Source organism: Acanthochromis polyacanthus, chromosome 5 (genome assembly GCF_021347895.1).
Source record: "Acanthochromis polyacanthus isolate Apoly-LR-REF ecotype Palm Island chromosome 5, KAUST_Apoly_ChrSc, whole genome shotgun sequence".
Taxonomy (NCBI): Eukaryota; Metazoa; Chordata; class Actinopteri; family Pomacentridae; genus Acanthochromis; species Acanthochromis polyacanthus.
In genome coordinates, this window is record NC_067117.1 from 16,101,452 (window position 1) to 16,123,697 (window position 22,246).

The following is a 22,246-nucleotide window of genomic DNA, read 5'->3' on the forward strand; positions in this document are numbered from 1 at the left end:
GGCTGTATCGCAGCACAGCCTCTAGACTGATAGGAAAGCGGATGATTTTCATCATGCAATGGTTTAACAAAAAGTTTGGGACATGATGCACTGGTTAGTAAATGCAGGAGATGAAAATGTTCCTTCTGTTTCTACGATTCATATTTGCGAGTCACACGTTTGTGGTGAACTGACCTGGATGGTTGTGTTTCCACCTTCCAGCAGTGCAATAGCCAAGAGGATGCTTTCTTGGAAGACTCGGTCACTAGTGGTGTTCATGATGAGGTCGATCACCAGGTCAGACGCTCCCTCTTTGTCCAGATGACACTGTACCTCTGTCAGGCTCATTTCCCCACGACTCAGGCCTCCAGGACCCCCTAAAGCTGCACCACAGTGAAAAGGCAACAGTCCAAATCAGGCAAATGGGATGTGAATTCAATACTTTACATTTACATACATTTTAATCAGGTTGAATTGGCAAATTAATATAAAACAAAATTCTAACTATGTGACAGTTTAATGGGTAATTTGTAGTTAATTGACAGGTAAATGATCCAAAAACTACATGATTGTCTGAAAATCTTGGATTCATGAGTTAACAAGATGGAAACACACAATCTTTGTTCAGTAATATTGCAGTTGCTTGGACTTTATCTTATAGTATACATGCATGCAAAAGTTGTTCAATTTAGAATTAGTCGGCATTGTTTAAAAAATTTATATTTACCAATTTTACATATTTTGTATCCTATGAAAGATTACTCTAATAATTAGGAATGATCAGCATCATGATTGATATAAAGTCTTCAAATAAAATGTCAGCCCAAAAGAAGCACTGACAGAGAGGCGGTGCTTGTTAGGCTATAAGTTTGCAGTTTTTGGTCAAAATGTTGCATAAAAATTAATATGAAATGTTTCATATATAAGTTGACCTTGTTTTTGTTTATTTTTTTGACTTGTGAATGTGCACATTTGAAAATCATTGGATTCTACATCTGCACCGCCCAGTCAATCATGATAGGAATATCAGTTGTAACCACTTCAAGTTTTTTGCTCAACCTGCTCAAACAGCAGCTCAACTGTACCCGAGTCAAAATACAGTTTATTTACAGCTGCAAACTAACCTAAAAAATACCTGCAGTTTGTTCATAAATAAAAAAATAAAACAAAAAAACATGACGCCAGTTCGCTTGTGATTGGTGAGCATCTGTACAATCTACATGAGGGCTGTAATAAAGAGTAAAAGTTGTTTAATGATTGGATTGTCTGCCACAGGACAGGTTTTATATTCTCTGCAATTAGGTACAAAAATAAGTGCATATATTTGCATCAGCAAATATGAGTTGGGAAATATCAACACAAATCCAGTATCTTGCATCCTTAATAATGACTGTGACTTTCTTTTCAACCATCTCCGATTACCATTTAGGTATACAGCTCAAATCCTTTAAAACAGAATTTCTTTCATCACACATCATGCATTCATTATTAGTATAAAACACAATCCACGCTGATTTACTTCAACAAAACTTAAACCCAAACTGCCGCGCTGCTAATCCTGTATTAACCAACTGTTCTCTGCAACTGTACAGTTGTGCAACTCATTGCACGTGCCTTCGCCTGCACATTTCCCCCTGAGGCCCCAGCTTCAGGCTACATATGGAATTCTCAGCCTGGCTCTTGTTTCTGCAACAGGTGCAAAGGCTGTTTTCACAGGAAGTAGCCAGAAGTCACCTAGCAACAGTAAAAAGTGGATCATGGAGGGGAGGGGTCTGGTGGTCTGGAAGTTTGCCAGCATCTTGGTGCACACGGGAAAGATGGTGAACTGGGAACTATTGTGATTTTCTCTGTCAAAATGTGATTTATCCATACATCTGAGCTGTTTGTCAGAGCTGTAATACAAATTATATGAATAATATATACTGTATGTGATGGGTGAAAATGTCACAACCAAGCATCACCACTGCTGGCCACAGCAGGCACCAGCCATTCTGGTTATTAGGTCAAAGTGGTAATAGAAAAAACAGATTCGCAGCACCAACTATTGGCATCAACTCTTCATGTCCTCATAAAAGTATATGCTGATAACATGTCTTACATCACATGTGTTACATATCAAGCAATGGCTCAAATAAAAGGAGGCAAACGGCAGAAATGCATTGTTTTAGTATTTTGACTGCAGATAGTAAGACAATGACAGTGGTATCAGGGAGTGATAAAAAAAAAATGTTGTGCTCTGCGTGCTGAAAGGGCAACTGGCAGCACAGCTCAGGAGCTGATAACCAGCTCAGGGACAGATACAGTCCTTATATAACACTGCTGAGAGAACTTTGCTTTGCTATGACTTCAGGGGCAGAAACATTTTGGCTAAACAAAAGGGAAAAGATTATCAAGACTTTACCCCCCTGAAGCAGATGTAGTCATAACTGGCAGCTTAATCCCCTTCCCCACTGGCAAAGGCCTTTGGTTAATGCTCAAATCAGTGTTCTCATGGCCTTGTGCGCCAAACTAAACAAGATTTCCTACTGTGGAGAATTAACAGCAAACTTCTGTGTTTGATGTCGGAGATGAGCAACAACAGTGTCCCACCTGATGGGCTTTTTCCTGGTCCTACAGGACTGAGGGGGCCATTGCTAAATGACGTCAGGCTTTCCCTCCGCCCACCACTCCGATGGAAGTTGCCATAGTAACGGTTCACCAGAATCTGTCTCAGTGCCTCGCCCTATGAGAGGAAAAGAAAGGGAAGGATGTAATGATGTGATGTCAGTGAAGAGGTTGTGTAACAAGGACAACATGCATCATCAGTGATATATATTGTGCATTTCAGCTACATAAGACAACAAAACAGGCCAACCGCAGAAAATTACAGCCTGCCTGCCAGTGCAACCACGCTCTGTGATCGATAGCTCTGGAGCAACGACATGCCCACTTTTAATATTAAATGTTTAATTTAAAAATTGCATTGAAAAAAACTTTCAGGTGTAACAAAGTTTACGCCATTCGGCACCCACACGGCCGACACGGCAACATTGAACCTGCACAGTGACAATGTGAGGTCCTGGTTTTCACTTAGCCAGACCTGGGGCCAGCCCTCCCACACTGTGACTCATCCACCGTTGAGCAGTGAGAAGCACGACTCTGCTGTTGTTATGGTAACCACCGTCAGTAGCTACCTGAGAGACCTCCCATGGGATGAAGTGAAGGAAATGAAAGAGAAGGGATTTTTTTTCTGTGTTTGTGTGATTATGTGCAAATCATTGTTAGCTGTGGGCGGTCCTTGATAGACGACGGCAGCATTATGTAAGCTCCGCTGCCATAGCTATTTTCTAGAGGTCAGGATTAGTTGATGTAGGAGGTGTGAAGAACACTCTTCACTGTTCTCTTGTATTGACAGGAGGTTAATCAGCTGTATGGATTGTGCGTAACAGCAAAGCACAATCAGCTGTAGTCAGAACATCATTCTCTGCTCTCATTGGAGGATCCCTTTTTGTGACTTCCTGAGTCATTAGCCAAACTCCTCAGGACGTCATCTACGCTGTCAACACAAACTTGGCCTTCACCGAGGAGCTGCAGAAACTATGACAGGAGGAAGGACGCTCGTACTTCACACTTGATAGTTCTGGATGACGATACAAGCAGAAGTTTCTTTATAGTGTTAGAAATTTGAATGAATCTTCCCTATGAAACGGCTGGGGAGTCAGCCGGAAGGAAGCCAGTGATGATGACGTCTTGTTTGGTACATTTATTTAACACCTTAACATCTGATGAAGATACCAGATTTTCAATAGATGTTCTGCTCTTGGAGATGACGATTATCTATTGACAGAACAATATTGCTACTCTGAAATGTCAGCTGTAGTCAGCCACCTTAGTGCACACACCAAAGTCTCTGCAAAGTCACTGCTTTGACATAAACACAATTAGAGAAATTTGATGCTTTTATTGTTAATTAGTTGGTTGTTTCTTGAAGCACTAGAAGCAAAAGAGTGGCTGGATCACAAAGGGGTAATTTTTCATTCAAGATGTATGATTGTTTTATATTGAAAACTTGAAATCCCACCATGAATCTAGGTAGTGTTGGAGTTTTCAGTTAAGTTGCCATGCTGATGTTAGTACATACCCTCTTCTGGTCCTCCAACAGCTTCTCAGGTTGATTCTGATCCAGCTGCTGGGTGCAGTGAGCAGTGAAAGTAGTGGTCCAATAGATACAAACAGAGGGTTAGTATTCATGCAGCAGAGAGGAGGCAATTGTCAGGTTAATAACCACATCATGTTCCTATTCAGCTGGTTCAAGTGGCCATGCAAAGGTCTGCTCAGTGCGAGCTGCCATGCTTTTATAGCTAGATCAGAAGCCAGGGAAACATTATGTCTGTGGGGCGTTTAGAGAACTGAGACAGGAGATGTGTACAATGTTGACCATTAAATAAAATGTAACAGGACATGTGCAGTGTTATTAGAGCTTCAGTTCATTTTCTCAATTCCATTAACATCCTGTTTTTTGTTTTTCTTACAGTACAGCCTATAAGTATGGACAGTTACACATACTGTATTCAGAAGACTCAGTTTGAAATAAAACAATGAAAATGAATTTACTACATTGAAGAGCAAAATCTCAGCCTTAATTTGAGTCACTGTATTGACATAGAAAAGAAACTGTCGAGGACATGCAACACTTTTAACATGAGGCCCAAACTTATCATATCATCATATTTAATATGTGCACATTAAGAGTGTGTGATGTGTAGAAGTGAATGTTACCTTGTATGTGATGAGTGAGGTTATTAAGTTTATGAGATTATAAAGGCATTTGCTTGGGATGATGAATGGCTGACATGTTACGGATGTTTTTGAAGAATAATGAGTTTTAATTCTGCAACTCTATGAATGGGACTATTTGAAAATAGTCAAATGTATTTTATGTGTATTTGCACCTTGGCCCCCGTCCCTTTCCCTAAGGACTACAGATGGAAATTAGCTTGAAAAGCTACAGTCTGGTACAAACATCTTTGCTCTTGAGCTTAATGTCATTGTACACTGTCCTGATAAATAAATAAATGAAAAAATGAAAATAATATTTTGTTGGAAATCCTTTGCAGCTAATAACTGCTGGAAATCAAGTTCTCACTGCAGCCACCTTCAACTCTTGCTTTTTTGTGGTCTCTCTACCTTTAGTCTGGTCTTCAGAGAATAAAACACATGCTCAGTACAACTGAGATCAGGTGACTGACTCAGCCATTAGAGAGCATTTCAACTCTTCAAAAGGAATAATCTCTTTGGTTGCATAATAGGCCTGCTGTCCTCCTGAACAACAAAATGTTGTCCAACAAGTTCTGATGCATTTTGTTGAATCTGCATTCACCCTGCTGCTTCAACCAGCTATAAAATCATTTCTAAATGTCAGTTTCGCATGCTCAAGTCATCGGTTTTTTAACTATTGCCTGACCGTTCTGTTTTTCAGGTTTACCAGGCGCCTGTTGCAGTGAACCGTGTCATTAACTCTTCTCTCGATTGTTCACCAGGAAGCACAAACGCCTACATTCTACATTTTTGGCATGCTGTGCAGCCATGAAGGGTATTTTCTTCACTATACAAATCATCCACAAGGCTTGTGCTCATGCATGCCAGGGTTTTATTTCCGCTTTTTTCTTTTTTTAGAATAAACCTAATTGCCGATTTTATCAAACCAACGAGCTTTAACATATCTTAAAAAAAATGTTCCATTTCTTTTGAGTCGTACTATTGTGTTCTCTTACATGGTCACCTTTTCGCCCTTCATACAAACAGCCAGCTTCACCGCAGTCTAAATGCCAGCTCTCATTCAGGACATGTGTGAGCTCTTTTGTGCATGAAGTTGACACTGAAACAACACACAGCTGCACAAGAAACATTTACCTGTTCGATTACTGTTGAACCTTTGCAGTTTGGGCACAGTGTGTTAAAGTGCCCATTTCCCCTCACACAGTTCTTTCAGTGTGGATGGAAACCACTCAAATAAAGGCTGAGAACTGACACTTCATGTGGTAAACATTGTTTGATTTCAAATTCTGTGTGCTGAAGCATTGATTCCCAAGAACAAAACTGTCGAAATACTTCAATTTTCCAATTTTTAAGGTTCAACATTTTGGGAATGTTGTTTATTTGCTTTTCCTGCTGAGAGTTCAGCTGCACTGCATGGTAAATTTGAGCTTACAGCAGCAGAGGAGCTTGACTCTTTCTAAACAAAAAAAAAAATCCACAAACCAGCTTTTGTAAGCCTCACTACTTTAAGAACAAATTCATAATTTCTGTTATGCAATAGTCAGGTGCACATATGAATACTGAAACACATTTTTATTTTGTGAACATCACATTTCTGATCTTAAGAGTAAGTCAAGTCAAAAGATTGTTGATTTTTTTGTTCAAATTTCCATTGTGCATCCACAGATTGTGTTTCTTTTCTGAGCTGTAATGAAAGGGAGCATTTTCAAAATAAAAGTCTGTAATTCATAAAGTTGTTGTTGGTCTGATTATCTCAGACAGCTGGAACTTCAAATTAATGTCAGGTGAAGTTATGAAAACCACTTAAAAAAAATTACATTTGTTGGGTTTACTGCCAGTCTCTTACACTAAAAGCGCCAACTGAAAAGATTTTTTAATTTCCAGTATCAACAGAACAAATGAGTAGGGCAAGCAACAAGTGGCTCAATGTTCATAAGAGCACCCACCATTAACTTTAAGATTAAAAAAAACCCAACTATCAACATATCATAGATTTTCTTTTCCACAGATATTTCTTTGTCGGCCGCAGCAGGATTGTGTGCTGCCTGATGGGTGCCTCACAGTGACACTCTGGGAGAACAAGAACAGGCCTGTTCTTCAAAATGTCAAGCTCTTCTTGTAATATTTCAGAAAATACAAACACTGAAATCACACTGCAACTGTCAGTCAAAGCCAGAAATGAGTAAACACAAGGTGCAATGTTCTCAGTTTGAGCCATGCTGCGAGCAAGATGAAACTCAAGCACAAATAATCAGATTCGGCGTCTTATATATAGATCTACTGCTTTCCTATTTTTGCTTTCTAATTTCCTTATTGTTTCACTAAAACAGTCGGAATTCACATGAGACACCATTTTGTAGAATCAAAATCCAGCACCTGTATGTACACTGTGTGCTCACCAAGAGAAAATGAAACTAGTCAAAGCCGCTGATCCACAAAGATTGTTATGTAAAAGGACACATTAGGAGGGGCAGGAGAGGGGAACAGAGAGAGGCAAGGGGCGATGGGGTTAGAGTTACATAATCACTCCAAAAGGAACCAGGCCACTAAACCAGTGACACAGAGCTGCTTACAGCGGCCATCTGTCACCAAAAACACAGAGGGCAACAACAACAGAGCTAATGAAAGACAGAAAGAGAATAACAAGCAAATTATGACTATATTTATACACTTTGACAGCCGAGAAAGCCTCTCTGTCCAGGGTATAATGCGTAGTATGTACACAGTTTTAATAAAGGCTTACAAGTTTGTTTTTTAAAGACCAATGACTAAGAATTATCTTGATACCCTTCCTAAACTAAAACATTCAGAGGGGCTGTTGAACACATTGAAAACCTGAGAAGAAACACACAAAGAACTGACAACTATGCTTCATGACTTACTCCATGACTTACAAACTGTTGACAAATTACAGGAAAAATCATGATAACAACAAAAACCAAATTGGAATTCTACTGAAAGGAAAACCTGACAAAGGAGTAAAAGGGCACAAATGCTTTCAAGCAGTAAGTCCTTAGTTCGATTCCAGACCGGTTTGCACCTTTTCCTGCATGCCACACTCGTGTTTTCTTTTCCCACATTTCCTGTCTTTCCCGCTCTCACTATGTAATAAAGGGGGGGAGAGATCTATAAAGTGTTCAGTTGGGTTATCTGATATACAACCATTATATCACTTATTAACTTCTTTTGCTTTATAGGGAAACATTAGAGTTCATGATGTTTTGTTATTCCATAATTAGTCTTTCTTAATTGGCCTGTCAAATGCTGCATTCAAAGCACTACTCAAATAAGGCATCTGCCAACTAACAGGTGGGTCAGAAAAGTCATGAAAGAAGATCTAAATTTACTGAAATAAGCATTAATCAGAGACATACTAAAACAGCATGCACCCATGCTTTTACCACTATAGCACAACTACATAAGAGGTAATAACAGAGTTAATAACAGCACAGTAACACAGTGCACATTGGTTGAAGTTCAAGCACTTTACTGTACTTTAAAGCACTTTGTAAAGGTACACTGTCAATATCAGGTACCCGACATAAAACAGCCATGTTGAATCCATTCTTGCAGAGAAAAAATAACTCACTCCAACAAATAACACGCTCTGTAAATTCAAAATCTGCCTGCCTCTTCAAAATCTTGTATCTGCAGACATCCCAAGAGGTAATAAAATAGGGCTGCTTTCACCTCTATGATGACATAATTAATCAGTTTTAAGTGTTTTTTTCTTCAAGCATTACAAGCATATTATAAGAAATTCTGACTTGTAATGGCCAGCGAGACATAATCTCTCAAAGCAGGTAACAGGTAACAGAGGGACGGATTTTGTTCATTGTTCTGTGAGTGGGTGGAGGTGCAAAAGCAGAAAAGCAGAGACAAAGAAAGTGACAGACAGAGACAGTGTGAAAGACAAAAGGGAAACAGAGCATACTCAGAAAAATGCTTCGGAATACACAAAATGCAAATGCTGACATTTCAGCGCTCAATATTTAAAAGCTGAATTATTACGTTGTTGAAAAATCCAAAAATTATTCCTCAAGATTAATAGCTTTACTTCCGTGTTCTAAAATTCCCATTTCGTGTGCTGATGACAAAGTTGATGTCTTGATTTTAGCACCTGTGAATCTTGACGTGGGTCTGACTTGGACTTTCTCTGTCAACACTTAAAACTCACTTTTGACAAGCACGACAGCTGATTTGATTGCAGCAGCCAACACCATAGTGGGGCAGAGTTCAGATTTGGGGGTTTCACGCTCAGCACTCACACACCAGAGGATCAGCATCTTTCACAGGTCTGTGGACGCTGCCTCACTGTCACCACATTAAACCACAAAGCAATATGCTGATCAGAGTAGATACGCAGCAGCTAATCACCCCCAGTCTTACCACAGACACCACAGACTAACCCTTCATAGTTGCCACATCCGCCCCAACTACAGTGTATTTCACCAAGCTGGAATCTCCCCAGGGCAAACCCCTGATCAGGTTTGCACCTTTCAGTTCACCAGTAAAGGAAATAAATGTACTTGCACACATATACAATAGGTTCATTCTACTCTCTGTCTTTTCTGAAAGTGCGTAAATAAACAGGTCTTTGCAGGCTGAGGCTGAGTCATATTTAAACTGGTGGTGAATGACATGAAAACTGGGGTTTACCACTCGCCTTCATGTTATGCGCAGACAGAGATGCAGACTAAATTAAAAGACTGTGCTCTGTCATTTTCATTGTAGCTGACCTACTTCTACACCAGAGCTGTAAAATGGATTTCTGTCTTGGCCAGAGAGGGCAAAGTACTGGTGTGAGAGTGGGCGAAAATGTGTTTAGAGAAAGAAAAAGCAATGCTATTCCAAAACCTATAGGTCAATAAGACTTCAGTCCGCTGACAGGTTTGTCAAAGAAAGAAAGAGGGAGCAGAAAGGAATGAAACATGTCTTACTTTCAACACGGAGGACTTGCATAACTGCTTTGACTAGACCCCCCACCCTCACACACACCCCCCACACCTCCCCCCACACACACACACACCCCCACACACACCCGGCCAGGTGAAGAAGTCAGCCTGAGAGTAAAAAGCCCAACAACACTGTGTATCCTGAACTCCTCTGGCTCTTATATAACTCTGACAGTTAAAGAGCAAGAACTTAGCTGATAATCACCTCCCTGACATTTAGCAATGGGGCGGCAAGCACACGCCATGGAGGTCAAAAATACATCTCACGCTATCTCCATTTCGATTTCTCCATTTCAACAAGCACCTTGATAACACTGTGCAGAGCTCTGACTTCATGTGACCCATTTAAGCCATGTTTCCTGTGAAAAACAGCGCACATATTCATCCTTTTTCCTCTTCGATTATATACCATGACTTTCTGCTATGCTCAAAGATCAACAGAAAAGACAAGAGGCAACTACGTACTTTCATATAACACCTACGCAAACATTCGCAGCCAGCATCATTAAGTTTACACAGAGTGGGTGTGTGTTTGCATCCATGTGAGAAACTGTGAGTGGAAGTGGGGAGTCTTTGGAGTAGTTGAGGAATTGTGTCACAGTGATTTAACGGGGCCAAATAGGGATGAGAGGTGAGAAGAAATAGGAAGATTGGCAGATGGTAGGAGAAGTACAGGTTTCCCTTTAACCGTCGCGCTTACATCAGAACTCCTTTTCGTGTGCAGACAGACCAAGATACAACAGTTTATGAGAGAGACTCATGCAACCCTCCACCCCTCGTTCGAAACTTGCATTTATACACACAGGTGTGCACACACACACACACACACACACACACAGACAACAGCAGTGTGGGTAAACAGCTCCTCCACACTTTTATTGGCAATTACTGCTGAAGGTCACACATCAGCGGCGGGGCTGAGTTCCAGGAAAAAAAAAAAGCCCGGTTCTTATGTAACCTCAGCCCAGAGTTGGCAGCGACCCAGGAATCGTGCAGCTCGCAGGCAAGGAAAACTAGGACACAGCCTCAACGACTGCCACAGCCCCTCTCAGCCCCACACATTCACTAATATGCACACATGCACACAGTCACAGTGCCCCCTATTGGAGCAGACAGGAGAGGCAGGGGAAACACCCTACAAAGAGCCAGAAAGAGAATAAAACACCAGCATGAAGAGAAAAAGAGAGGGAAATAAGTGATATGACTTTTAGAACTTTACTACCTGCCCCCTCCTTTTTCAAAAAACAAACAGGAAGATTATATAGTAGTGAAATGCCAACATTTATGCTATTAGCAGCATATTATTATTTTGTGTGTGTCTAAGTGTGAGCATGTGTTATGTGCATTATTTATCCTCTTGCATCCAAACGTTTATGTTCATCTATATGCCCAATAGCAGATTCCTGCAATATTGCTTTGTGAATTTTATGCCTTTTACCTTCTTTTGTTCTGACTGTAATTTTAATTCTGAAATTAATTTCTTTCATACAGCCTTTCTTTATATTTGATTCATATCCACCTCTCTTTTCACATCTGTTAACTGTCTTCATGCTATTCATTGTGTAAAAAACACTTGACTAGTTCTACACAGGCCACCATGTTAAAAAAAAAAATAGAGTAAATGTGTCCCAAAATGACCCTTATCTGACTAGACTGAGCATTTTGACATAATGTTGGGCGGTTGCAGTAAGTGTGAGGACAGTGAGCAGATACAAACACAGCACTGGCAGCTGGCCCAACCAGCAAGTGACTCACCTTGGAACTCAGGATAACAATTCTGTTGAGCAACGTGCCGTCAGCCACAGCACACATCTCCCAACCCCTCTCTTTCTCACCGTTTTCAGATAGTCTACACATGGTTATATGGCAGACAATGCAGCAGCTGTTTATGACAGAATTAGTCTGTTGCTGTTTGGTTACCAGCTGTACCCAAAGCTTACGCTAACTAGAACAGGGCTGATACAGAACTACTAACATTGTTACACAGATGTAACATACAGGAACTCAGGGAAACGAGAGCATGAGTAGAAGAAAAAGAAAAACAACCTTAGGCATATCCATCTCATCATCAAAGGCCCTGAGCTGAAAGAGAACAGAGGTTTGAGGGGTTAGATAACAACGCAGGAAGGAGGAAGTTAAAACAGAGGTCAATGATACAGCATGACATGTTAGTTAGGTAAGGTAAGACTGGTGAAATATATCAACTCAGCAGCGCACAAGACCAGTATTTGTGAATGGATATTAGCTAAAGTCAGCAGAAGTAGTGCAGCCTCACACAGTGATGAATGTAGCTGAAGAGTATTGGGAAGTGGCTAGTCCTGTCTCACTGAATGCACAGGTGAATATGACAGTGAGAATCAGCTAACAATAGCACTTGGCAGTTAGTGTGTGTGTATGATGCAGCATGTGTGTGTCTAGTGATGTAACATCAAACTAACTGTAACTGGAGATATAATTTAACTAAATCAAACTGTTGTCATTTATAAACCATATCATACATTGTCTCATGTTGCTGTTTCTGTGTGAGGATTGGGACTTGGCTACTTTGTATTAGTGTCGACAATTCAAGTAAAGTAAATAAAAAAAGATCTTTTAGGTGATAATCTATAAAACCTTGAGCTAAAAAAACAAACATTAAAAATATACAGAATTGCAATAAAATGCAAAGCTAGACAAATTTTATTTAATCTACAGTTCCTCGAAAGTTAACATTTTTACCCAAAACAAATCACAACAATGAAAAAATACAATGAGAAACTATCCACATATTATTGTATAAAATTGTATTTATACAATACATATGATGTAAAGTACCTACATTTGTGAACAAAGACTTATAAAAACTCTGATTATCATGGCAGTCCTGACTTTCCAATGAGTCCTTTAACTCAGAAATTTCTATGCTACAATGAATGAAATGCAATGATCTTGATTATTTCATAAATGTATTACAACTTCTGGAAATATGACAAAGTCTGCTGTGTCAACAATATACATACTAGACAATGAAACAAAAATGAGCTATTTGGCTACTATGATCAGAAATATGTTCGGAACCCTTAACCCCAACAATACAAAGCCGAGTGTCAAGCATGGTGGTGGTAGTATTATGCTCTGGGTCTGTTTTGCTGCCAGTGGAATTGATGCTTTATATAAAGTAAATGGAATAATAAAGATGGAGAATTACGTCTGCATTTTTCAGGAAAACCTAAAGTGACACCTAAAGCCAGGAGGTTGGTTGTTAGGCACAGTTTGGGGTTCCAACAAGACCGTGACCCCTACACACACCAAAAGTAGTTTAAAAAAAGGCTTAATCAGTCTAAAATTAAGGTTTTAGACTGGTGTATCCCATCAAGAATCTGTGGACTGTGATGAAGAACAAGCCTGTGTCAGAAAGTGAACAAATTTAGGTTAATTGCACCAATTCTATCAAAAAGAGTGGTCAAAGACACAACCAGAAGTTTGTAGACAGCTACCAAAAGCACCTAGCTGAAGGGAAAATGACCAAGGGACATTTAACCAAATATTAACTGCTGTGTGTATATTTTTGACCCAGCAGATTTAATCATTTCCATTAAATTTATGAAAGAATCAAAAGCATGCACTTTTTGTGACAAATAAAGATGTGTTTTCAAATGTGAGTTATAGGCATCATAGGAAACTCAACACAGCCATGATATGCGTGGTCTTTACAAGTAAACTTTGATTACAACTATACCGGCACAGTCACACACGCAGTCAAAGTACCTCTTTTCACAAATGGAAACACATGATGTCTGTGCTTGGCAGCATTTCCTACCTTCTCTCCATACCCTCTGTCCTTAGTCATCATCTCCCGAAGGGTTTGCAGCACTTTAATGCACAGTCTCTCCTCATTTTCCTCCAGCAGCTGCTTGGTGTGCTTGATCAGCCTGTACATGCATATTTGCACTCAAGTCTCATTTCTTAATGCCCTTAAAAGTTAAACTGTGAGGTGCATAGATATCTGCATTGCTTACTTGCATATAAAGCCTCCGCTTTCACACTTTTTCCGAGAGTCTGTGTTTTCAGGGAAGAGCAGTTCAGGCCGATGCAGCACATCAACAAGAACTGACAGCTCAGCTTGGACCAGCGGACGCAGACGGTCCTCCAGGGCTGAAACTATGTCCTATATTACAAAGGAATACTGTAAATGCTTGTATGGATGAACTGACATGAATGAGCACAAACACACAACTGTACCTGCAGCCTCTCGATGATGTTCCTATAGTCACGTGATGCGGTCACTACAGAGTCTCTGCGGGCAGCATTGCGAGCAGAAAGTCTCCAGCTCATGGCCGTCTTCTGCACTATGTTATTCGATTTCACAAACAGGTTGTTCACCTGATTGTCCAGGTCCACAGGTATGGCTATTGCTCGGCCTTTGGCTGGTGGGTGCACAAAGACACATAAAAGCAGTGTAAGGACAAATATGAATGAACACGATGGACTGATTTTGATCTTAAAATTAGAAAGTCATAAGTGAGAGTCTTACCAACATCAGAGAGCACTTTGATACAACTCTCAACTGAGCCCTTCTGGACTGGGATCAACCAGTTGCAGTGGTAAACCCTAAAAACTGCCTGCAACAGCTGCACAAAGACGGGCTGCCTGGTCTGAGAGGAAAACATGAGATAAGAGAAAAGAACGAGAAGTTGTAGATTATTATTTTATCTACTTAGACATAACTTCTCTAGTCTTGAAAGAAAAAAAAAAAAGTCCCTTGACAACATGAAAAACACCCATCTGTCATCTACAGCACTAACGAACTGGACCAAAGCTGTTGTGATTTAATATCACACACACAATTTGTCACATAGTGCTGTAGCTGTGACAGAACCTGCAGTGAGACCAGCATGCTGACTCAGTGGTAGATTGTTACCTTTTTTGAACACCCATCAATCCCTGAGCAGACATTTGTCCAACTTTCACCCAGTGAAAATCTGTTATTCTGCACTTATTTGACAGAATGTTCACACATACATACAGTAAATAAGGTAGAGAATTTTGTTTTTCATCCAACAAAAAAATTACAACACCCAACTACGTGTTCCTTTCTGAATTAAATTGCAACAAATACCTGAAATATTTTCCCCAACAGAGAAGCCTGCAGCAGAGAATACAAGCAGTGGATAAATAAAACATGTTTGGAAAATAGTCAAGATGGATAATACACATAGTTCCCAACACAACACTACATATTTCAGAGGCAACGATCATTTCTAGCGAGTTATCAGTGCCACCTCAGTATTCTAAATTAACTGAATAATACATGTTTGTAAATAAAAAAATACGAGAAGATAGTTCAGAAATGTTCTTCTTGACTGCATCGTAGCTGAAAGTATTGTATAAACAAAAACAAAGGCAACAAAATGACTAGCAGAGCATTTGTAAACATGTTTTGAGAATTTCTATTTCTGTGAAGTCTTCAAAGCTTGTTTTTAAAATGAAAAGGAAATCGTTTAGCAATAACAAAGGACACAATAAATTAGGAAAACAGGATGTCAATAACAGCTAAGACTAACTGGTCCTAAAACTGTAAAGTCTGATTAACCCCACAGGACCGTGACTAACAGTTTTCTGATGAACGCATACCGATGGGAGGAGAAGGGAAACATTCCTTCTTGGTAGCCACTCGCAGTGAAGTTAATCAGCCGAGACACTTCCCAGAAACTCTGAGGAAGCCCTGATGTTCCCACTTATTAGGGAAGAACTGTGAAAAGCACTGCACTGGTGGTTCTAATCTAAAAGTCAGGGTTTTGGAAGGGGAATTTTTCTGCTATTTGTTTGAAATTACAAAGGGCAGCTATTATACATTCAACCTGTACTTACATTCCCTCTGACGGCAATCTATAGGATGACACAAACTGTACATTAATAGGAGGGAGGTTAGCTGATATTTACAAGTGGACATTAGGGGAGAGAAACCACTGGATCTCAACCAGCTGAAATGAGGATGATATATACAAACATTTAGCACTTTTAAAGGAGCTTCATGCTGCAGTTTTGAATATAACAGGGTTACCTGCAGGCTTGTGCTCTGGTCAGAGAAAGGTGAGCTGAAGAAGGTGGTTACAATGCTCATGACCGTCTCCGTCACATAGCGCTCCAGAATGGTATCTGCATGCTTACGGTCACTTGTGTTGTTGCACACCTGAATGCAAGAGGAAAGACAAAATTACTCTCTGTTGTTTGATATAGTTCGCATTTAAACAATAAAAATAAAAGAAGTTGTTCCTTACTCTGCAAATGTCAACTAGGAAGTTCTCAAAGAGTTTCCACATGTGGTTGGAAGTGTAGATCTCCTTCATTTCGACCTCGGTGTCCACATAGCAGTGGTTGAGAAAGTTGATGTAGGCGATCTTCACCTGCAAGATCATGGTTATAGCTTATGTAAAAACAGGATTCCAGGCAAATGCTAGTGCTAGGATCAATTATGAATCACTGAATCGATTAAAAATTCATGCAATGGACTCCTTAATATGGATTTCATAATATAAGATAGTGAATAAAACTTTGATTACATCTACACCCAGCACTAAAGAATACCTCAAATATCTAATCTCAAATTTCTGTGGAGTTAATGGACAATTAAAGAACAATAAATTAATCTAAACTGGCCATGATATATATTGATGATAAATACTATGAATTGATCATGCAGCAAAAAATGGGAGTAGCATTTTGTAATCTATTTGTAACCCCTGGATCAACATCAAATCAAATGTATTTCACATAATCTATTGCTATAATGCATCTAGTGCATACAGTCAAACCCATAGACTAAAATCATGGAGTTCTGAATATATACACACGTGGACAAAATTGTTGGTACCCCTCAGTTAAAGAAGGAAAAACCCACAATTCTCACTGAAATCACTTGAAACTCACAAAAGTAACAATAAATAAAAATTTATTGAAAATTAAATAATCAAAAACAGCCATTACTTTTGAATTGTTGATTAACATAATTATTTAAAAAAACAAACTAATGAAACAGGCCTGGACAAAAATGATGGTACCTCTATAAAAGATTGAAAACTATTTGACCAGAGTGACATGATTAACTCAGGTGTGTCATTTAATTGACATCACAGGTGTTTCCAAACTCATAATCAGTCAGTCTGCCTATTTAAAGGGAGACAAGTAGTCACCCTGCTGTTTGGTGAAAAGGTGTGTACCACACTGAACATGGACAACAGAAAGCGAAGGAGAGAATTGTCCCAGGACATCCGAAAAAAAAATTATAGACAAACATCTTAAAGGTAAAGGCTATAAGACCATCTCTAAACAGCTTGAAGTTCCTGTGACAACAGTGGCTCATATTATTCAGAAGTTCAAGACCCACGGGACAGTAGCCAACCTCCCTGGACGTGGCCGCAAGAGGAAAATTGATGACAAATTGAAGAGACGGATCGTTCGAATTGTATCCAAAGAGCCCAGAGCAACCTCCAAAGAAATTAAAGGTGAACTCCAAGGCCAAGGTACATCAGTGTCAGATCGCACCATTCGTCGTTGTTTGAGCCAAAGTGGACTTCATGGGAGACGACCAAGGAGGACACCACTGCTGAAAAAAACTCATAAAAAAGCCAGACTGGAATTTGCAAAAATGCATGTTGACAAGCCACAAAGCTTCTGGGAGAATGTCCTTTGGACAGATGAGACCAAACTGGAGCTTTTTGGTAAGGCACATCAACTCTATGTTCATAGACTCACAAACCAAGCATACGAAGAAAAGAACACTGTCCCTACGGTGAAACATGGAGGAGGCTCAGTAATGTTTTGGGGCTGCTTTGCTGCATCTGGCACAGGGTGTCTTGAAAGTGTGCAAGGTACGATGAAATCTGAAGACTATCAAGGCATTCTGGAGAGAAATGTGCTGCCTCGTGTCAGAAAGCTTGGTCTCAGTCGCAGGTCATGGGTCTTCCAACAGGACAACCATCCAAAACACACAGCCAAAAACACCCAAGAATGGCTGAGAGAAAAGCGTTGGACTATTCTAAAGTGGCCTTCTATGAGCCCAGATCTGAATCCCATTGAACATATGTGGAAGGAGCTGAAACATGCCATTTGGAGAAGACACCCATCAAACCTGAGACAACTGGAGCTGTTTGCTCATGAGGAGTGGGCCAAAATACCTGTTGACAGCTGCAGAACGCTCATTGACAAATACAGAAATCGTTTAATTGCAGTGATTGCCTCAAAAGGTTGTGCAACAAAATATTAAGTTATGGGTACCATCATTTTTGTCCAGCCCTATTTCATTAGTTTGTTTTTTTAAATAATTATGCTAATCAACAATTCAAAAGTGATGGCTGATTTTGATTATTTAATTTTCAATAAATTTTTATTTATTGTTACTTTTGTGAGTTTCAAGTGATTTCAGTGAGAATTGTGGGTTTTTCCTTCTTTAACTGAGGGGTACCAACAATTTTGTCCACGTGTGTATCTCCACTATTTCTGATACATTAAAGTCACTATCTTTGTACAGACAAAACACAAACCACATTTGCTTCATTTAAGGCTTAGTGTGTCTCACAGTCAGAAGTCCTTGTTTGAGACTCATCTCACCTCAGGGATGCAGTCTTCATGGGTCACCACCCGCACTATGTCATCCAGTGGTAGCAGGGAGTTACACTTTATCTCTGTGTACACATTCTTGCCCTCAGTGCAAACTGCCAGGAGCTCCACCAGGTGGATGTGGTACATGAGAGGACTGTTCTCATCCATGCGATCCCGCTCTGATCGCATCATCTGGACCAGCGTCTGGAAGGAGGCGCGGTCATTGTAGAAGACCAGAACATCTTCGCCAGCATTCACCAGCTGTAGGGCGAAACGAAAACAAGCAATCACATTAGATCATATGTAGACTGTGACACAACTGAAACACAGCTGGAAATGAACAGCATAGAAACAAGGCGCGACCTCTGCCATCACAATGTCTTGACACTTTTTGATGAACTTGTTTTCTGCTTTGACGATAGTCTGTAAGAACTTGAGGTACTGGACGTTGCGGCCGTGTGTTTCGATGCAGTGGACAAAATGCTGAACCACACGCTCATTGATCTCACTGCACAGCTGGAAGTTGTTCATGAAGATATGCTGCATGGTGATGGCTTCTAAGATCTAAAGAAAAGAAAAAAGACAGGAGAGGCAGAGCAGAATGTTGTTGTTAGAAGCAAAAATCAGTGATTTTTTTTAGAATTATACTGTGGGTATCAAGCAGTGCATGTTCAGCCTGGACAATTCACCCCTGGGTTGAGGAACAGATTGATGTGCTTGTGGAGCAGTGCTTGGTTCTGCTGGTTTCCTGCACAGAAATTCTGTAGAAACTGATGGGCAAGCTTCATGATATCCTGCATACGCAAATCTTCTCCCTAGAGAGGAAGATGACGGATGTGAAGGTTTGTCCACTTCTACATACATAAAAAGAACATTTCATTGATGCTGCTGGTACCTTCTCATAGGGGATCTGTAGGAGCTCAAGAACCACAGCATGAGCCCCCATGTTCCTCAGAAGCCTCTGCTGCTGTTTCTTGCTCTTCCTACCTGACAGACCCTCTTGAACACACAACCTGCTGAGACGCAGCAGGATCTGCGAGGGAACATTGAGAAGAAAAACAAATGAGGATGAGATATGTGGAAAACATATACTTCTAGGGCAGCAACATCTGCAAACTATGCAGATTAGAGATTAAAACCACACTTTAGCATAGTTAGAGAGATTGTTACCTCCTTTACCACCCTGTAGTTGTAACTGCTTGTGCTTTCTGGTTTCTTTGGTTTGTCTGTGTCCCCAGAGTCCCCCTGCAGAAGACAGCAAAACAAAGTGTTAGAGAACAAGACTTTATTGTGGTCAAGATCTTTGGCCGTGGCTTTTCAGTGTTATGAGTTTGGTTCTTTTGATGTATAACATACGGCACCTTTTTATGTTCTGGCTCTGTGGAGAGCCCCTCTCCTGCATCCATGCCCTCATCTGGCCCCTGCCTTTTGTACACCCAGAGCTCAGACTTCTCTACAATAGAACGCAGCTGGTCCAAGTCTGACTTTATTTGCTTGTAATTTTCCACATCTTGGCTGGTGACTAACAACTGGACCTGGAAATGCAAAAAGTTGTTGTAATATGAGGGGGAACAGCAGACTAATTCAGAGCAAAAAAACTGCAGATCCACAAAATGCTACTGGAAATGCATTTATTTAAGTTTGCATGTACAGTATTTGACACAAGCACTCATAGCGGCAGCCCTTTTGTTTCTCATTATTTACATAATAATAATATCTCAATGCTTCCATGTATTTGAGAGAGGCGTGAATAAGAGTGGAGCTTATCTTAAGTGACGCAGGTGCAAAGAAACAAAAAACGCACCAACAGTCATTGTTGCTTCCATTGCTTTAGTTTTTGGGTGTGTACAGTAATTGTTCAGATACCTGTTTAAATGCCTGCAGAACCTCCTGTCTTTGGCTAAAGTGCCTGAACAGCAGGTGCAGGGCTCTGGACACCAAAGGAGGATAATCATGCATGGTTAAATGAAGTAGGACCCTCAAGAAGGTTCGGCCACCATGATCATCCAGGTCCAGTGGGGTGTTCTCTTCACTAGACATACACAGAACACACACTCACATAAACCCACATCCTCCTTTATGTCTGTGAATCTTTCCGTGGTTAAAGCACAGTTACCTTCCACCAAATATCCCCTCCGCCTGCTCTTCTATGTGCTCAAAATCCAAAGCCCCTTGAATCGCAGAGAGATATTTGTAAATAACACAATCCATTAAATTGGCTCCACATTTGTGTATAGTGCAGACATATTTCAATCCGACCTGGCATGTTGTTTGGCCCTTCCACTACTCCAGTTATAGATAATTCACTCTGGGAGTTACTCTCATCAAACTCCCTCTTAAAAATAGACAGCAGACAGGAGATCCTGTAGTCCAGGCGGACGTTCAGGATGAACTGTGGGGAAGAACGGAAAACAACATATATACACATGTGTTATATTTACTCTATGTTTGTGTAAGCATTTAAGTGTGTCACTGTATGTCCTTCACCTGCAGGATCTCAATGATCTTGAGCTTGGTGTCCATGACCAGTATGTCTTGTTTCTCAGGTTCAGTCTGGGTCTTGACTGTGCCTCCATTTGAGCTGTTGTTTGAAGTTGTTGGAAGGAAACCTCCTCCTCTCAGGACTACCTGAGACATCAGCTCTCCTACACCATGTATCGATCTCATCACATTACTGCCTGGAAGCAAATACACAGATGAACAAACAGATGGATCAACTTCACGCCCGTCAATTTCACGTCCTCCACTGACCACCCACAGCATTCATACCTTTGCTCTCGTCTCCTTTGTCGAGCTTGTTGAAAGGGAAAATGGTGCTCACATGGACACAGTCTAGAATAGCCAGCAGGATCTTAGTCAGTCTCAGCAGGTCACTGAAGTTGTAGAAGCCAAAATAAATCAGGTTCCTTGCCAGATTCACCACCTAAACATGGAAAATTGATGCACAGACTTTCAAAACTTTACAAAACACGATGTGAGTGTGATTGTGTATCAAGAAGGTGCCAGACTGACCTCAAACGTGAGCTTGTTCTTCTCTTTGTCTGCAAAAGGGAAACTCTGACACACTACGTCTCTCAGGTAGTTCTCAACAAACTCCATAGTCTGCGAGAATCGCTCCTTAATTTCATCTTTAGATGTTCCATCATTATCATAGCTGCAATTGGAGGATACCAAAAGGACAAAAATAATACACAACCTGCAAGGACAGCAATCATGCATACTGCTTTTTCACAAAATAACTAAACACACAAGAAATCCTTTACAATAATATGATTTATTAGTCCATTCTCTCACTCGTCAATGGCAATCTCTGAAGGGATCTCAGACCACAGCCGTGCGTATTTGACTGGTGTAACCTGCTCCTGAGGGTCACGATCCACGTGCATGTGCAGCATCATTCGACAAAACGAGGCTCGCAGGTCATAGGGCAGATCTTCGTCAGACATGCATCGCAAGATCAGGTCGACATCCAGCTGGCCAGAGATCTTGTTGATGGCCAGATACTGTCGGTCCAAACACATTCTGGCAAACAGGTTTAGCTGGTACCTGTAGTGTAAACACACAAGTAAAGTCAGACTTTGTAACAGCAAAACGTGCCTAAACACCCTAAACCCAATTTGTTCGATTTCACGGGTGACTGATATCACATAAACAAACTAGTCCAGACATCAGTTCGCTACAATCATAGAAAAAAATGAGCAGTAACTACCTGTAGTAACTGATCACCTCCTGGTCCTCCTTTTGGCCCTCTTTGGCGTCCTGAGCCAGCTCTCTGATGCTTTTACTCCGGATTTCTTTATTGCTGTCTTTCCAGAACAACCACACCTCCTCCTCGTCCTCCTCTGACTCCACTGAATTCTCTCCAAGCGGCGCTCCTTCAATCTCAAATCTTGACAGCACCAGTCTGCAGAAGGAGGAGGTCATCGAGAAGAAAAATAACATTTTTTTTAAGATGCTAGTGGAAACTTTTGGGT

The 22,246-nt window shown here is 40.6% G+C and overlaps 1 protein-coding gene across 8 annotated transcripts in view; it reads right to left on the reverse strand.

The window, feature by feature from the left end:
* LOC110960961 (inositol 1,4,5-trisphosphate receptor type 1) overlaps positions 1–22,246 on the reverse strand; it is a 79,534-nt gene that overhangs the window by 27,203 nt on the left and 30,085 nt on the right. The window contains exons 19-43 of one of the 8 annotated variants that reach the window (XM_051948812.1): positions 21,982–22,176; positions 21,567–21,818; positions 21,285–21,426; positions 21,042–21,195; positions 20,760–20,950; positions 20,532–20,664; positions 20,389–20,443; positions 20,139–20,304; positions 19,634–19,807; positions 19,443–19,517; positions 19,168–19,305; positions 18,962–19,087; positions 18,636–18,836; positions 18,282–18,533; positions 15,953–16,078; positions 15,736–15,864; positions 14,791–14,817; positions 14,206–14,326; positions 13,914–14,098; positions 13,691–13,839; positions 13,492–13,603; positions 11,739–11,774; positions 4,100–4,144; positions 2,569–2,701; positions 175–362 (exon numbers count right to left, since the gene is read on the reverse strand). In XM_051948812.1, coding sequence (XP_051804772.1) covers positions 175–362; positions 2,569–2,701; positions 4,100–4,144; positions 11,739–11,774; positions 13,492–13,603; positions 13,691–13,839; positions 13,914–14,098; positions 14,206–14,326; positions 14,791–14,817; positions 15,736–15,864; positions 15,953–16,078; positions 18,282–18,533; positions 18,636–18,836; positions 18,962–19,087; positions 19,168–19,305; positions 19,443–19,517; positions 19,634–19,807; positions 20,139–20,304; positions 20,389–20,443; positions 20,532–20,664; positions 20,760–20,950; positions 21,042–21,195; positions 21,285–21,426; positions 21,567–21,818; positions 21,982–22,176 — 3,505 coding nt within the window. Of the gene's footprint in view, positions 1–174; positions 363–2,568; positions 2,702–4,099; positions 4,148–11,738; positions 11,775–13,491; positions 13,604–13,690; positions 13,840–13,913; positions 14,099–14,205; positions 14,327–14,790; positions 14,818–15,735; positions 15,865–15,952; positions 16,079–18,281; positions 18,534–18,635; positions 18,837–18,961; positions 19,088–19,167; positions 19,306–19,442; positions 19,518–19,633; positions 19,808–20,138; positions 20,305–20,388; positions 20,444–20,531; positions 20,665–20,759; positions 20,951–21,041; positions 21,196–21,284; positions 21,427–21,566; positions 21,819–21,981; positions 22,177–22,246 lie in introns of all 8 variants that reach the window. The other 7 variants (XM_051948811.1, XM_051948814.1, XM_051948813.1 and 4 more) reach the window with 7 other exon arrangements.